General features: G+C 34.4%; 1 protein-coding gene across 2 annotated transcripts in view; it reads right to left on the bottom strand.

Moving 5' to 3' along the window:
* Nucleotides 1-14,096, bottom strand: part of CABCOCO1 (ciliary associated calcium binding coiled-coil 1) — a 103,022-nt gene extending 88,926 nt beyond the window's left edge. The window contains exons 1-2 of one of the 2 annotated variants that reach the window (XM_039871900.1): nt 13,958-14,096; nt 5,627-5,730 (exon numbers count right to left, since the gene is read on the bottom strand). In XM_039871900.1, coding sequence (XP_039727834.1) covers nt 5,627-5,730; nt 13,958-14,038 — 185 coding nt within the window. In that variant the 5' untranslated portion in view covers nt 14,039-14,096. The remainder of the gene's footprint in view (nt 1-5,626; nt 5,731-13,957) is intronic. The other variant, XM_039871902.1, reaches the window with a different exon arrangement.
* Between the last annotated feature and the right edge of the window lie 3,800 nt (nt 14,097-17,896).

Here is a 17,896-nt window from a genome sequence, read left to right as displayed (position 1 = left end):
GAAGGAAGGAAGGAAGAAGGAAGGAAGGAGGAAGGAAGCAAGCAAGCAAACTCTTTTTGGTCTTCTTCCTCCACTTCCTCTTTATTCTTTTCTAATTCTCCTCCTTCTGGTCTTCTTCCATCTTTGAAGTATATTAACTTTACTAGTATTTTTTTCTCTGAAATTTGATGTTTTTTACACAATTAAGTCTCTTCTTCCTGACAATGTTCTGGAAATAGATTGTTAAATATATTTTTTTAAAGAATTCAATTATGTGTATTTTACTATTTTTTCTATAGCTGTAATTTTTAACGTTCAAAATTCCTTCAAATTGATTTCCTTTTCATTTTATATATTTTTCTCATTACTGTCTTCTATGTCCCATAGTGTTTTCAGCAGTGTTAATTCTCCCTTCAGCTGTTTATAAATTTTAGCTCTGCAAGGTTTTTTCTTTTCTACATTTTACATCATCTTTTATTTCTTATTCTCTCTTCCTTGAGTTTTTATGCCTGTTTTATGCTCTTGTGATCACTGCTTCATAAGTTCTTAAAATTCATAATAAATATCTGATTATATATTTTATCTGCTCATGGCTATACTTTTTCTGGTGTATTTTCTTCACCTATAAATTCTTTTTCCTATTCTTCAATTTTCTTTTCTTGTAATGTCTTTGTATCTATATTCCTTATTTAGTACTCAGACCTGGCCATGTTACAAGTTATTTTCTATGTGAAATAAGCTTGTGTTAATGATTCTAGTTTTCGCTTTTTTCAATTAGTGAGTAAAAAGAAAAAAGTAGGATAGGTTCACTGTACTATGACATAAACAATCTATTTCTGGTAAATATGGGAAGTATCTGCTTCACACGTGTACATCCTGGCCCTGCTATTGCAAACAAGGGTTGTTGGAGTGGCATTTCAGGGTTTTCTCCTCATTTAGGAAAATAAGTATATTTTTACCTCATTCTAAGATCTTCAAATATGTATATCCTAGTACTTTCTCCTGCACTTCTGCTTGGTCTATTAGGCTTCTGGCATTCATCCTCACATTTTGTGGTTTGGGCTTTCAGCGTTCTCCTTATTTGGAGATGGAATTGGTATTTCCTTGTCATGTGATTTCTGAGGGCATGTGTGTGTAACAACTTTATACTGACATTTGCAAAAAAGGAAAGCTTTATTAATCATAATACTGATATAAATTATATGATCAGAATAATAAATACAGCAGGATTAAACAAGTCTAGGAACAAATAAAGCATATATTGTGTTAAACTAACTCTCTAACATCCACTTCATCTACAGTGGGATAAGTGTAGACTTCAAACGCTAGAGTGAGTTCAGATTCTTTTAAGCCAGCCATGGTAGTCTCAGCCCCCTTCCCACCATGCCATATAATGCCATGCCATATATGGTATTCTCTACAATAACTACTGTTTATGGTGGGCACATTCTTAAATTATTCTAATTAATTTATAACTAAGGGTAAGGTTCATTTTCTTCTGTGGAACAAAAATATAATAAAAGAGTAAATAAGTAGGTTTGATTGCTATTGGTAGCCATCTTATAATCGTAAGAAAAATCAGTTCTAAAATTATGCCTCATTTTTTGATGATATTATTGAAGCCTTGAGTTAACCAACCCTGGAGTCAGTCTATTTCTGAATGCCCTGTTATTTGATATTTTACATATACATGTATTTGTGTCTGTATGTGACTTTATTTTTAAGTCAATATGATCAGCTTTTTTGTTACATGTAACTAAAAGCATCCTAAGTGATATATTTTGTCAAGCACATAACTCAAGTGGTGGATGCAGATATGAACAGGCAGACATTCTGGGGGAGGGGAGGTTACCTTACTAGCCATGCATCTTCAATTTGCATTGGCTATCAGTCAGCAATATTTATTTTTCCATGTTTAATGTACAATATCATTTAGTCTTAAGTGAAAGTCAATAAGAAAACTTCTACATTAATGAAAACTTGTAGTATTTTAATGGAATCAATAAATAGGTCAATGGAATAGTTAGGAAGCCCAGAAACAGACCCAATATATATGGGAAGCTGGATTATGACAGAATGGATTTCAAATCATTGTGAGAAAAGTATGAACTCTTCAAAAATGGGGCTGGGAGAACTGGCTGTCCATATAGAAAATAAAATGCTACCCAATGCATTAAAGTAAAATCCAGTTGGATTAACTAAAGCAACAACACAAGTTAGTATTTTATTCTGGAATCGCATCCTTTTGACTCCTTAAATTCGGTTACTTGTCACTCCACTGACTGTTGCTGCCTAAAGTTGCTAAGGAAAAGTTTAAGACCTGCCTGATTATTTTCCTCTCTAGATCACTTTCCTTATGTCAGAGATAAGATCATGCATAAAGTTTTTTTAATTAAAATATTAAAATCAAAGCTTTTATTTTATGAAGTTTATTTTTTTTCTGATGCGCTATATTGTATGTATATTCAAACATCTTCTACTTGCTATAATCTGCAGTTTGTCTAAGTTTCCTTAAATTCGTTTTCCACATCACTGGCTTAATTCTCAGCAAGATGGGTTTTATTCTTTAATTTCTTACGTTAGTTCTAAAAGGTTTTTATTTACGTATTTTATCATTTTTTCTTTAATCTCTTGTTTTATGGAATCAATGCCCTCTTTAATCATTGGCTTTTACCTAACATTTTTTTCTGTTTCCAGCAGTCAGTCTTCCTTCTAAGTGTACTCGTCCTCTGCCATCTCCATGCTATTCTTAAAAAATTAAGTATTTTACCTGAATAGTTTTGTATTCTTTACTTTTACTTTTATTTTTTTCAATGTTTGATTGTATGTGAATGAAGGCAGCTACTTGCCAGAGGATATTTTGGTGAAATTTCTCTGATATCCCTCCACCTTTGCTCTCCCCAATATCGCCTCCACCTCTTCCCCTAGGTACCATGTGAATCTTAACCTTCGGCTTGAACTGCAGAGCTAAATATTTACCATTTCTATTCTTTGCTCAGTCATTTCACCTCAAAGGAGATTAGGCAGGCAGGGATTTTAGCAAGATGCTGCTGTGGTTTGAATGCAGTTTCCATGCCTAACTGGCAAATTTGTAAGGTTTTCCTCCAGGGATAAGAGGAGATAGAACAAGGGAGAGAGGAGAGATGGTCACAGTTGTCATATGAGAAAATGAAGGAAAAGAGAAAGATGCTTAATAGTGACTTAGGAAGTTTTGCTGCAGAGATATCTGATGTAACTATCTCACCAAGAATTTTAGTAAAAATATTACATTATTCTTGCGTGCTCTTGTAATTGGAGTGAATTTCATTTTTTCAAATATGATGACATGCAGAAATAAGCCTTAAGGCAAGAACTGAACAGCTGATGGAGGCCCAGTTATAGAAAGGTTATTAAAAGATCTCTTAGTGTTATTTCTGTGTTTAAGTAGTTATTTTCAGTTTAGTCCCTATCCTCTTTTCAAAAAAGATTTGGGTGGATCCATAAATAAAATCAGGGTTACATTAAAACAGGATAGTACTTAAGAGACCATGAGAAATGTACGCAGACATTTAACTTTACTTGACATGTACACCACAAATGTTTTAATGATACTTTAATTTTTTGTTGGATGCTTTAAATTTTTTATTTAAAAGGTAGGAAAATGTGCTGATTCTTATAATTTATTTAAATAGGTTTATAGCTTTGCAGACTATATGATTTTGGTATACTTCTGTCATCTAGTGACAGGACACCTAAATCATATTTCTGTTATGTTGAAAGGTACATAATTCATTTGTAATAACATTATTTTAAGTGAAAAGTGAATGGCTGTAAATATTTCAGGATTACTGTTACAAAAATCATATTTAAAAAACCTCAAGAAAATTACTTTCCAAAGACATGGCTCCTCACTTACCACTGGTGTCATTTATCCAAAATCAGTGTCTTAAAATTTCAGATAAATTAAGGTGAATTCTAATAAGACAGTCTAAAAGGTCAAACTATGTTGAATCTGGTTGTTTCCATACTGCTAACTTCTGGATCACCCTGTGTATCATTTCCTTTGTCCTAGACCTTACCTCTTAAAGATTAAAAATAATTTCTGAATGTAGGTATTTAACAACAAAGAGAACCAATAACTGAAAAAAAATTAAAAAATTGTCACAGAAGGTATGATACATAGCACAAGTTAAGATGTGGTAAGAAATAAGTCTAAAAATCACTTGTTTGCAATACCTTCTATTTAATATTAATTGAACTTAATATAACATCTTTTCTTTAATGTTTAATAAAAATAAGTTGTAAACTATATTAAATATCTATCATTTGCATCATATTATTTTGCCTAGTATTAAACACCTATTTTTTCACTTCAATGACCAACATCATTTGAGATTATCTACTAATGGAAAATAATATTTTACTTAAAGCATAAATAATGGATGATACAAATAAAATATATGCATTTTACTAATCAATTCTGACGCTAAAAGCCATAATTCCTAATGAGCATTCATGTCTACAAAAATGGTAAAATCACCATGAAATACTTGTTTAAAAATTAATGCAATATTTTATTGACTAATACTTTAAAATGCAGATAGTCAGCAGTCCAGCCAAATCAGGATTTCTAGCAGGATTTGCAGGCACTGGGGGCAAAGAGCATCCTGGGAAAAGGCCTGTCAGTGTCATTCACCTGCTCTTAATATGCCTTCCCTTCTTGGATTTCTCTTCCAGCCAGTACATCTGTCATATTTCCTTCACAGTAGTAAATCACCTCTATTCCCTAATATTTGTGAGATCTGCAAATGATAACCACTGACAGAGTCATTTTCTATTTGTCCATTACAGTTCACAATACCCTGTTAACACCTGGAGAACTGGCCTGCAGAAATCTTACACTGGGACATTACAATCCAGAACATCACATCATCTCCACTCTCTACACATTATAGCCAATCAGGCTTCCATTATTAGAGTGAGATGATTTTTAAAATGAGTGATTACTAGAAACACCCGTTAGAAATTTGCATGTTGAATATATCTGACTAGAGTTCTAAGTAAATGATCTGTTATAGAAATCAATGGTCTTATGAATGAGATGTACATATATTAGAATTATTGCCTATAATTTCAGTTATACTCACATTTTTAAGCAAAATGTATGAAATCAGAGTACTTAGTATAGCTTCCTATCCAATAAAAATCATAGGTGGGTGGCTAATATTCTGTATTTCCAAAATAATAAAATGTATTGACTATTAATATTACAGAAAATACAACTTAACTCTTTTCATGATGAGAAGACCTAAAGGTTCTTGTGCATATTGACAGTTCTATGAATGAAAGAGAAAAGCAAAAGGCTGCTTTTAACAATAAATCCCTACTTAACAAGTTGGTTTTAAATGCATTTTTCCCATAAAGAAGACTACTGACAAGTGCAAAAAGTCAGTTGTTTGAGAATTTTTATGTTCTAGAGTTTTGAGAGAGAGAGAGAGAGAGAGAGATTGAGAGAGAGAGAGAGAGAGAGAGAGAGTCTGCGTGTGTGTATATACAACATAATATTTAGGAAAAAAGTTTAAAATGTATAATAATATATCATGGTCATTTATAGATAGATGCAGAACTAAAACTGTTCTATACTTGGCTGCAATATTGAAAGTCTTACTTTTGAACTCCATCTATGTCCTCTCTTAGCATTTCAATGATTTGGGCAACTGAAAGAAACTCTGGAGACAGAATCTTTTCATGTTCCTGGAATTCAGCATCTCTCTACCAAAGGAAAAAAAAAAGTAGAATGAGTTATTTCAATCACAGGTTTTACATATTAATCCCAATGATATCAAAATCTGTTTATACTATAGTCTAGTTGCCAATAGGAAAAAAAAATTGAAAAACAATACCTTTCTTCTGAAAAGTCAAATGGCTAGTCAATCTGTCTTTTGCGTATTTAAAACTGGGTGATGGTTTTCAATTAAAAATGTTTTTGAGTAGGTACATACATGTTCCTCATTAAATCCGGGGCTCAAAAGGAGGCAAAGACATGTAAGAAAGACTTCCTAGCCTCAAGAAGCTTAACATCTAGTGGGAGGCACAAACCAAGGATGACTTTAAAACAGGAAAATAAAATGGTGAGCCATAAAAAAAAATATGGCATTCAGTCTAAAAGAAGGGACGAGGACAGGACAAGGAATGAACTTTTGTGAGACTGGGCATGGATAATGCCAAAGGTGAATGAATCAGCAATACCAAGATGCAGCTAGGTACAAGTTTTATAAATATCAAGTATCACAGTGGTGCTTATTAAGGCACAAGTGGAGGACTAGTGGGAGAAGTCATCAATGAAAAACACTGCAGGAGATCTTAAATAATTTGATAAATATTTATTGAATGATTACAAGATGCAAGATATTGTGTGAGGAACCATAAATATTTTAGATACTAGCTGGTTGAAGAATGACAAGCTGAAGAGTTTGTTCTTAATAATACAGGCAATAAGGAACCTGAAGGAAGGGTAATCTGTAGGAGGGTGAAGGAAAGACAGCAGCAGAGAAAGGACACAGAGGAAGAGTTAAATAAAAAGGCTGTAAAAACAGTTCAGGAATGAGACACTAGGCCGCAACAGGTTCTCAGCAGTGAAAAGGGGTCAATGCAACATATTATATATGGGAGACTAAAAGAGACTAGGTAACTAGAAGAAAAGGGTGGCTGGTGATATCCAGGCCTCCAAGAGCACACATACCATCCTTGTGTGAACTAGACAAAGGCATCCTCTCTAGGTGCAGAAGTGCTAAAAGTCTTAGGGCTGATTTTTGTGCCCTGTGCCCAAGTGCACCACTTGTGAATAGAGTATATTTTCAGCTCTTGCTCAAGCCTCAGCCGAGTTCTTTTGTTCAGAGTACAATCTGCAAAACCATACATGGTACTCTTGTTACACAAAATAGAAATAGGAGCTTTGGAAGATAATGCTAGTTTTAAGAAGAGATGACGAGTTTAGTTTCAACGGTTGAGTTAATGATGGAATATATCTATCAAGGAAGAAATGTTTAGAGGCTAATTAGAAATGCTAGACTTGGAAAGATCCAATTTAAAGATGCTAGTTTAGGAGTCACTACAAGTGTGAAACTGGCCAAAGTCAGAGCAGGAAGAAAGAGCTGTAAATGGGGATGAGAAAGGAGAAAGAAACAGAGGTAACAGTGGCAGCTCCGCAAAAATAAAGGATTGTGAGTAATTTGGGGAGCAACAGGGCGAATGTTTTCAATTCAACAAATAGTTATGTATCTTTCCATGTGAATGGCCTCCAATAAATAAAAGCAAAGAAATGCTTTGCTATAAATAAGATTATATCTCAAATTTTCTTTATTCTTTTTCCAGACTAGAAAAATCCCAAAGCTAACACTTATTGGTAATGACAATAAGCTTAATGTTTGTATTCAATATTATATTTTTATTTTTAAAAATCTCATTTAGAAATAAAATATGCTACTTCATTAGCTATTTTTTTGCAAACTAGGGTTAGTAAATTAACCTAAACTAGGTCATTCTATTAGATAATAATCTCAATAAGACGAAAATACCTTAGTACTTAATATACAATACCTTGAACCTAGTAGGCACTCAGATACTTGTAATCTAATTAAATGCACTCAGTTTTTAGATAAGACAGCACTTTAGTCCATTATATATATGGCTATATGTTTGTTTAAATGTTTGTTGGATATATATATGTATGTATATGTACATACACATATTATATATCTATGTATATGTTTTATTAGTAGTAGTAAGGTATAATTATTCCTGTACTGTCAATCTCAGTACAGATTGTAAATTCCCTAGGGACAGACTCTCAATCTTTTTACTTATTTTTAGAATTCTGCAGATCCTACTTATGTCAACATAGATTGTTAATAGACTGTCTGAATTCATCTCCATCATATGATGACACTGTTGTGTGATGCAGCATGATGAAAAACAGGACTTGGAGCTGGAAATCTCGTGAGGTTTGACTACTGATTAATTTTGTGACTTACAGCAAAGTCATTTGAACCTAAATTTGGATCCATGTTAAAAAATCATTTTGATATGTTTTAATATGCACAAGATTGCTATCATTGTTAATAATGAATAAAGATATACATGAAAGGCACATTATACAGGCATTCAGATCAATTTTATTAGATTTAAAATTTTTCTGGATAGGAAAAAATAGGTCACACAGGAACTACATGAAAGAGACTATAATAATCTTAATCTTTTGTACAATAACAATTCTAGCTAAGATGCCTAATATTAGTGCATCATTTTTACTAAAACTTGATAGCTTAAGATAATCATCTTATGGAAAGGTTGCCTCTGGTTTTTTGTTTTCTTTGTTTTAAATTGAATTCCTGAACCTAGTTTAAACTAGAGCTCTTTTTTGTTTGTTTATACACTACCTTGCACTAGAAAGGATATAAGGTGGTTAAAATCTTTAATCGTTCAACACATTCTGATTTGTACAAGTTAAAGATACAGTAGAAAATTATGAATAGGCTAATAAAAATGTGGATCTGTAACCGGCTTTCTGTGTAAAATTACATCTCTGACCAGGAAAATGTTAGCTAAACTGCACTGTAACTCATTTTACTCCACCACCTGGTGGATTTTAGCAGTTATTCCAGAAGCAATGAAATTGCAAGCCTCATATTATTTGCCAGATCGCTTTCTTCTGATTTTTTAAATCTAATGTCACCTAAACCTTCCACAGTGTATATGTGTCTTTCTTCTAGAATTTAAGCTCTCTGGGGGCATCCATCACTGGTAGTGTCTTAAAGAGTCTTAATACATGTTCATTAAAAGAAGGATACATTTCACTAAAGATGACTAAAGAGGAGTTTCACAGTCATAGAGAACAGAGTGATCTATAATTTCCACACTTTGATAGGCTTTGTTCAAGCCTGAAAATAAATGAACTAAGAAGCAACACTGTGTTGAACCATGTTGGAGCTTGAGGCTAAGGGAAAAAAAAAATCAGTAATACTAATGCTTTATTTAAAACTTTGATCCATTATGGATTTTTTTTACATTAACTTTGATTTTAAAAAATATTACATTAAAATAGAGTTTAACTTGATTATTGAATTTTTTGGCATCCCTTAAAATTTTGCCCTAGGAGAGTACCTCACTCGCCTCACTATAGTCCTGGCCATGCTAAAGAGCCAATTTAAGAAAAAGAAGGAAAAAAAAATAGTTGAAAGAAGGATAAGTAAAAGCAAGAGCTAGTTCTTTAAAAGAATGAATTAAATAGACAAATCTTTGGCAAATGTGATTAAAGAATAAAGAAAAAATAAATGTTGCATTAAATGGAATTACATTTAAAAATTAAAAGAAAATGGGTGATTTCCCAGGACTATGTAAGTTATCAAATTTGACAAGGGATAAGAGAAAAAAATGTTATCAAATTTGACAAGGGGTAAGAGAAAAAAATGGAACCGACCAAACATGAATTAAACTGGAAGTCTGTTTTAAAAGTCACCATGCCCAATAGTTTTACACATGAAGTTCTAACAAACAAGAACACAAGAATTCTAAGTCTAATAACTACAAATTGTAGATTATTCACTTTTAAGAAGTCAATATAGTATTTACACAAAAATCTGAATTAGCACAAAAAGAAAATTATAAACCAAAACCATTAATGAATTCAGATGCAAAAATTCTAATTAAAATACTATCTTACAAAATTGAATCCAGCAGTCTACTAAAAGGATAATAAGCTATCATTGTAACCAAATTATATTAATTTCAGAAATGCAAGGTTGGATCACCATGAACAACTCTACCAAACTAAATGATACAAATGATATGATTATATAAATAAATAAGCAGGCATTGCTAGAATTCAGTGGCAAAACTCTCACTAAATTATGAATAGAAAAAGAATAGCTAAACGTGAAAAAATTATTTGCTGAAATATCATATTGAATGGTGAAATAAGTCATTCTCATAAAAACCAGGAACTATAAAGGGATTTTGGCTAGTTATGTAATTTTAGTTCAACACACTACAGAGGTTCTAACTAATAAAATAAGAAAACTAAATATGTGGCTTAAGTATTAGAAATGAGGAAATTAAAAAAAATCTTTACTTGAAGATCACATGGTTGCATACCTAAGAAACCTGACATTGGATTAATATGGTTTTAGCTAATAAGAAATTCGATAAGATGGTTAGATATAACATAAATATATAAAGGCCACTTACTTTTTTCTATATTAGAAATTAATTAGAATTGAAATGGTAAAAACTTGATTAAACTATATTTGGTTATAAATATAATAAGAAAGGTATAGGACCTAAAGAAATTATAAATTATCAAAAGTTTAATAACAAGATTTGATAAAAAAAAGGTTTATTGAAAACCTTCAAATTCAAAAAATTAATCACCTCCCACATTACAAATGTAATGCAATGATAATCTCAAATCTGAATTGTATTATTCTGGAACTCTACATAACAATTTTTGTAAGTTCTTATGGAAGCATATATACATACTGGAAAAAAAACAGCGAGAGGGACTTTTCCAAATTAGACAGTAAAGCTAAATATAAAATGGTATGACACCGACACAGAATAGAAAATCTGGTCAGTGGAAAAGAATAAAGAATCCAAAACTGTACAAATGTATATATATTTTTGATACAAAAATATATAAAGATGCGTTCATACAAGTTTATTTATGTGTGTGTGTGTGTACATTTGGATTTGCTATTCTGTTCCACTATTTTGTCCATTCTGGTGCCCATTCATGCATACATACAATGTAACAGTGGCAGTAAGCCTATTCTCTATAAGAATACAGAGGATCGTTTATTTAGTAAATGAAGCTGACCAAATTGATGGTTCATGTCTAGAAGAAAACAAAATTAGATACTCATTTTAAGTATATAAGATACATCTGTCAAACACAGATTTTTAGCTGTGTTAAAACCTAATAGTACATTAAAACTTTAAATATTAGAAAAAAGTTGAAGACTATTTGTGCAATCTGAAAGTGAGGCTGGAGGGAGGAGAAGCCGCAGAGCTTTTAAAATAAGGAAACCCAAAGACCAATAGTAAGAAGACAGACAAGCCCAAATGTTTGTTAATATCTCCACGCCTATACCCAGTATTCTCAGAGGTTCTCAGTGTCTGATAAATAATGCTACTGTGGTATATAATGCTACTATATATACTGTATATTTAGGTACGTTAGTACTGTTTTCTTATCTATATTTTAAGCGATATTTTGGTGTCCTCCCCATGTCCCTGCACAAGTTGATCTACACTATGTGCTATGAATGGCTTCAATAAATATCTCTTGAGTGATACTGAAATTACAGAAACCTGATCATTTTGCTGCTCAAGATGAGCCCCAAGTGTTTCTCACTAATTTGCCAATAATGGAATGGGGCTGTTTTCAAGGTCTGTAGGGACCACCCAATGTACAGAGAATTGTCAATGACCTCTTCCTGGACATGTTGAGGATCTCTAAGACAAATGACATTCATCTTTCCATTCAATATTAGTTAAGTGTCCTCCTGTGCTGATAAAGCCTCGAATGCACTGAGTAAATGTCATCTATTAGGAGATACAGTAATACTAAGGGACATTATTCAGAAAAAGCAATTGGGTGGGAAATAATCATTTACATTTTCCTTAAAGTCTCTGACTTAAGTTGAAGTACAGTCCTTTTAATATACTAAATATTAAATACTTAATATACTAAATATACTACCTAAATGATTATATTTCCTAAATAGTATTTTTGAAGACATTAAGTCAGTTTATGAGCAAACTAGTGATAAAAGATTGATGATTAAATTCTAAGTATTCATTTATAAACTCATTTACAAATTCACTTGTAAACTTTCACTTACACATCAATATAAAGCAAATATTTTGAGATTTATGTCACTTTTCTGTTTTTATGCATTTATACAGATATCTGCTAAAAGTGTAGTCTTACCTTTTAGAGGAAGGCATTTACTCCAATGTTAAAGAATTTGGAATGTTGAATTCAAAAGTTGGCAAGAAGAATTTATGCAATGTCACAGGAAAAATATTTTCCTGGACTTGCATTTCATGTCTGCTTGTTCACAGCATCTCACAGATTTCAGTTTATGATAACTATCTCTCCTGGCATATGTCATACCACCTATGATTTTAATTAGATATCATATTTTATTGAGTGCCTACTATGTGATTGAGGTAATTGGTTGTTTTTATTCTAGGTACTAGCAACAAACAACAAATGGGAAACCTGAGACTATTGGAAGCTTATGCTTTCCACCAGACCTGGCAAGAAAAGTAATATTTCACTACTGCTTGGCTCAGATGACTACATGGTCTACTGGCTAAGTCAATTTGGATACCATATTTATTAGAAATGACACAAGGTACCAGGTCATGGGGGATCAACTCTGGAAAGAATCTAATCTGAGAAGAATCCTTCAGCATTTAACTGAAAAGCTGTGGCCTTGGGAACAGACTCCAAGAGAGAGGCATTTGCCATCTTTTCGATCTAACTCCTGAACCTTCTCCAGTCAACACAAATGGGTAGCTGGCACACCTTGTCATTATAATGAATGACACAGCTCAGTGGATCAACTGTCCTCTCTGTGAACTAAGGAACTCTGTTCTCATTAGAATGGAAAATGGAGTTCCTACAATGCAGTGTATTAACTGGTTATCTTAGTAACTGAGCACAACTAAGTGAATCCAAGTTTCAATTGGATTTCTTCTGTTTGTTACTAAAAGATTGAGCATATCCTGAACTGTCATAGGGAATACTCGCTCCTCCAAGAAGGTAACAAATGTGCCAACTGACAGTGCGACCATCTAAGGTCTATTAACCAGCTCAGTCATCTGACTTATCTATTATAAAAAAGTGAAATTTTTCCCCCTGGAGCATGGCACTTCTTTGCGTCTTAAAAAAAAGAAAGATTGTGGGTATTTTTCTTCCCTTTTTTTTTTTAAAGTACAGAATCATTAGGATTCCAAATTATCAGTCTTCTTAGAAAGGACATTATCTACATGGCTAAGTACATGTAACTGTACACTGACAATTGTGCATTATTATGTTATTGTATATATTTAAATAATACAATTTTACTGGGAAATTTCCTATGCCACTTTTGAAATTGTATTACTTATATTAGCAATCGCAAGGGAGTAGCTGGTTTAGTAACCAGTTTATCACATTAAAATGTGTTTTTAATGTATGCTAATTTCAAAGGCTCATAGGAGAGTCGGCACGCCTTAGCAGTCCGCATACAGTAATGGAAAGAATCTAGACTGGGAACGACTCTGTGTATCTCTGAGCAAGGCACTGAATTATTGGCTGTGTTTCTTCATTTGTAAAATTGCAGCTAATACTCATCTTGCACAAGGGACTTGGGCATAGCAATGTTAATTATAAAATTATTATTTACCTTTATAGCCTTAAAAAACTGAAGAGAAAAAAAACTAATAGGAACAACATGGTGGACTCGGTATGTGAGGATATAAACATTTTTTGGTAATATCTGGCATAGCAGATATGTTCTTAATTAAAATCTCACAACACTAAGTTTATGAGTAATTAAAGCTACCTAAAATCCATTTACTATTGAGAGCTGATGTTGGGAGGGGCCTAAAGATAAATATTGTGCACAGGAAACCACTGGGGCCCAAGGAATTTAAATAACTTTCCTGAAGACAAGTTGATAATGAGCAACTAAGCCATAACCGGAAGGTCGATTTCCAGGTGCTCCTCCTTTGTCCCACCTCCTACCATGTATTCATTTATTTGTTTAGAGAAATGGTAAAATAAGAAGGGAAATACCAGTCCCTGGCCTTCAAACATTAATCGCCCTGGGCACGTTCCCCACTCCGCAGCCAATTCGCCTGCGCACCCTGCCGGGCGTGCGGCGCCGCCTCGCGACGGTCCTCGGCCGCGGGCCCCGGGGGTCGCGGGGACCGAGAAGGGGCGACGTACCTCCGACTCGGGCGAGGATGCCGCTGGGGTCATCGCCGGGGTGGCCATCCCCCCGGGAATTGTCCCCACCGACGTCGCCATGATCTCGCCCCAGCGAAGCGGCCCTTCGTCGCCTAGGCAACCGGGGCGGGGCCGGGGCCGCAGGGCTGGGGAGCAGATCCCAGCGCCAGGCGGCTTCCGGGCCGCGGCGCGGGCCCCACCAGCGTGAGGGCTGGGACCCCGCGCGGGAACCCGAGCTGGGTGAGGCCGCTGCGGGGGCGGCCTGCAGGGAAGGTCCGCGGAAGGGCTTTGAATCGTCCGGTAGTCACAAACTCGTTCCTTTTAATACGAGTGAAAACGGAAAGAGAAAAAATGCCATTTAAATAACAGCAATTTAAATGAACTAATATGTGGAAGTGTCTAATGCTAACACATAGCAAGTTCTTAGTGAATATTAAAGTGAGTTATATTATTGAAACTTTACCGTTGATTGACATTTGATCTAAAGGAATTGTTGTAATTTTAAGGTGTTATGATGTTATTGTGTTTAGAAAGAAAATAGTGTCTTCATCTGTTATAGATAATATACATACTGAAAGATTTAGTGGTAATGAATTAATGTCTGGATTTACTCCAAATAGTGAGCGGAGGGGCACGGAAAATGAGTGAAGGTATAGTAGATGGATCAAGATTGGGTACATGGTGGGGGTAGTCATACTACTCTTTATATTTTATATGTGTTTGAAATTTTCCATAATAAAAACATTTAGAAACAATATAGTTAGTATGAGTAGTCCTCCCTGGATGATAATATCTGCTTTGAAAATGAAATGTACTTTGCTTGTATTTACCTGTATGGGGGTTGATATGCAGAAAACTTGCTATAAAAATCAGACGTTATTTGAATGCTTCAGTTTTCCCATCTGCAAAATGGGATAACTGACTCACAGCATTACTGTGAGGATAACGTGTTAATATGTGAGAATGTTTAGAACAGTGTCTGGCACCTATAAGTGTTAGATATTGTTAGGGTTAGTATTGGTTTGTATTATGTTTCTCCTGACTTTAGTCATTCCTGTACACAGCTGCCAGGATAATATTGCATCATGGACCTCATATTTTCCCATTGCCTTTCAGACCAAACTGAACTCTAGCTTTATATAGCCTCACGATAATAGTGCCTTTCCTTTAACTTGTCTCACAGTTCAAATGATGCACACAATTTGTACTGTCAACTTGTGTTCATGAATTGTCCCTAATTTTATATATGTTTGGCCAACTGTAGTGTTCTTTCTTTGATATTTTCTCTCCTAAAGAAAATGGTTTCGTTCTTAATACTGAGTATTCATTCAGCAATTCATTGATGACTTCCAAGAGCATTTAAAAAGGACTACAGTAGAACTTCCTCAATTAGTGGAAATATAGTCAATTTTTAGGATTGCCAGAGTTAATACAAGAACTACCACCTTAGAAACTCATTACAATGTGTAATTTTTTTTATTATTTCCTTCTGAGCGCTACTTCAAAGAAATTGAAAATAGCAAGTCATCTGCTAGGTAAGAACTCTCCACATTCTTTAAAGTTAGCATTTGGTAAAGTGCTAAAACATTTATTTCTCTAAACTGCAGCTCTCGTTTTCTCAAAGATCTGATTTATTTTTCTGGCCTTTAATTGTCCTGCCATTTCTTTGACAGTTTTTAGGTTTTCTGCACCCCTTTTTTGGACCCCAGAACTAGATGGAGTACTCCGTTAAAGATGGAATCAGTTTTAACAGTGATGGGAAGGTTACCTCAGGAGGGGAGGAATTGTTTTGTAGGAATTCCAATTTTACTGCATTTAATGTATTTTATTGGAGAAGTCAGTTTTGAGGAGGCAATTTAATTTTATGGGGCACAATTTTTTTGCCCAGTAAGGAGTGCTGTTGAAAACCCATTAGCCCGAAGGTTACTTTTAATTTGCACAAGTTGAAGCTGTTTTTAGCCTCCCACTTCTTTCCTCCGGAGGCACCAACAAGGAAGACAAATCTCAGTAGGTGATATGCTTTCTTACATGGAAAGGTCAGTTAAATCTTCTTTCTCAGGTCTCTTTTGAAGATAAAGGTTTCTAACCAAAGCCTGCAAAATTCCATTTGTTATCTTAGTTTATTGTTTTAGGGCTGCAAGAGAAAAGGAAACATATGGGTCTTGTATTTTACGATTATTTTTTTAAAAAGGCCTCTGACTTTTTTACCTCATCACAGCAAAATATAGGGTACCTTCATTCTGTAATTTGATCACTTGGATTGGCTGGCTCCCGTTCTAATGAAAGTACTCCAATCTGTACACTCATAAATCTGTGAGTAGCACATTTTCTAAATGGAATCAGATTTTCTCGAAGAGGGGCATTATTATAATTTCCCCAATTCAAGTATTGGATGTTTTAAAAAACCATACTTTTAAATGCCAGAGAAACATTGAGGAAAGGGCTAGGTAATTCTGATGGATATTGATGGTCTAGTGTGGCAGAATACGGCAATGAGCACTGACTGTGAGATTTCAGCGGTCTTAGGGTGATGTGCAAACATTTCTACTCCACTCTTCATGTTCCTATGTTACAGGCTCATTTTAATTATAAATGAAGTTCTTTAACAATAAATGAAATAATGTCACTAATACCATTAGTGACGTTAGTAGTTCAAACACTGTGATTCCTGAGGTTTTCAGCCTATAACCTAACACCCATGATAGTCTGAAGTGGATCAGACTGGAAAAACTTCAATTTGTCCTTTAAATGATACTGAGAGACCACAAAGTTCTGGAGGTGGAATTTAGATAACACATTGTATCTTAGCCTTGAAATACACTGAAATCGTTAGATGTAGAAAGCAAAATACATTAAAAGCATTTTAATTTATGATTAATTGCCTTCATTATTTGTAACATTTAATTTTTAGCAAAGAAAGTATTCCACTAGCTAATCAATTTTGAAATAAATTAGTTTTCTTATACTTTTACCTAATCCTCAAAGCTCATCTTCTCATTTCCACTTGATTGAAAAAATCAAGTGCCAAATCTAAGTCCTATGTAAGAACATTTTAAAGTATAACCTTAATAAAACACTTAGGATATGGTATACTAAACCTACTGTAGTAGAATGCATTCTAAGACTGACTAATTATTATGGGAGGGTTAATGATTTCTAAAAAACAGTTGGTATGATTTTGACTGTTCATGTAGTATTGCAATTTGTCTTCAAAATTCTATACTCTTCCATTGTGGTATATCTGTTATTCTGTCTTTCTCCAGTTATTCCCTTTACAGTGGATCCTTATGTTCTTCTAATAAAAATTCTAAGTTTTTTCACCAAATCAGAAACTACTCTCTTTTCCTACTCCAGAAACCTCTTCAAGATAGTTTTTAACTTGTTCCTTTTCTTCCTGTTCCGGTTATTGAAAAAATGGTTTCTTATTCGTCATCTCCATGCCCTGCCATCAATCTCTTACTTCCTTTGCTCTCCTAAAGCTGCCCTCTCATGGGTTGCCACTGGTCCCTGTCTTCCTTGGCGTGTGGACATTCCTGTTTGCCCCTTAAATTCACTCTCTACACTGACAGTGTGCCCTGGAAGCCTGACCCTTATGGACTTCATCCTCTGGATTTGCCACATTCCTTGCCCTCTAACTTGTGGTTGGCAGGAGGTTGGAGCGTGGAATGGTGAGGTCTGGGTCATCATTCTCCCCGCTCCCTCTCTGCAGGATTGTAGATGGGGAGTGGCAGGCTCCTACACCAAAGGTCTTGCGGGTCACTGCCTGACCCTCAGCTTCTCCACAGCTAGAGCTCTCTCTGGGTTTTGGTAGTCATCACCCCTTTTCCCTTTCAAGCCAAGGAGTGATGATGGCTCCCCACTGCTTTTAGCCCTGGGATGTTTCCCCTTTCCTTGTTGGTTTCCCTCATGTCTGCCCAAATTTTTATAAATAGCTCCTTT

This window comes from Pteropus medius, unplaced genomic scaffold (assembly GCF_902729225.1).
Source record: "Pteropus medius unplaced genomic scaffold, Ma_sr-lr_union100, whole genome shotgun sequence".
In the NCBI taxonomy this organism is placed as follows: Eukaryota; Metazoa; Chordata; class Mammalia; order Chiroptera; family Pteropodidae; genus Pteropus; species Pteropus medius.
The sequence above is the reverse complement of the archived record's forward strand: the minus strand, read 5'-3'. Positions and strand labels throughout refer to the sequence as shown.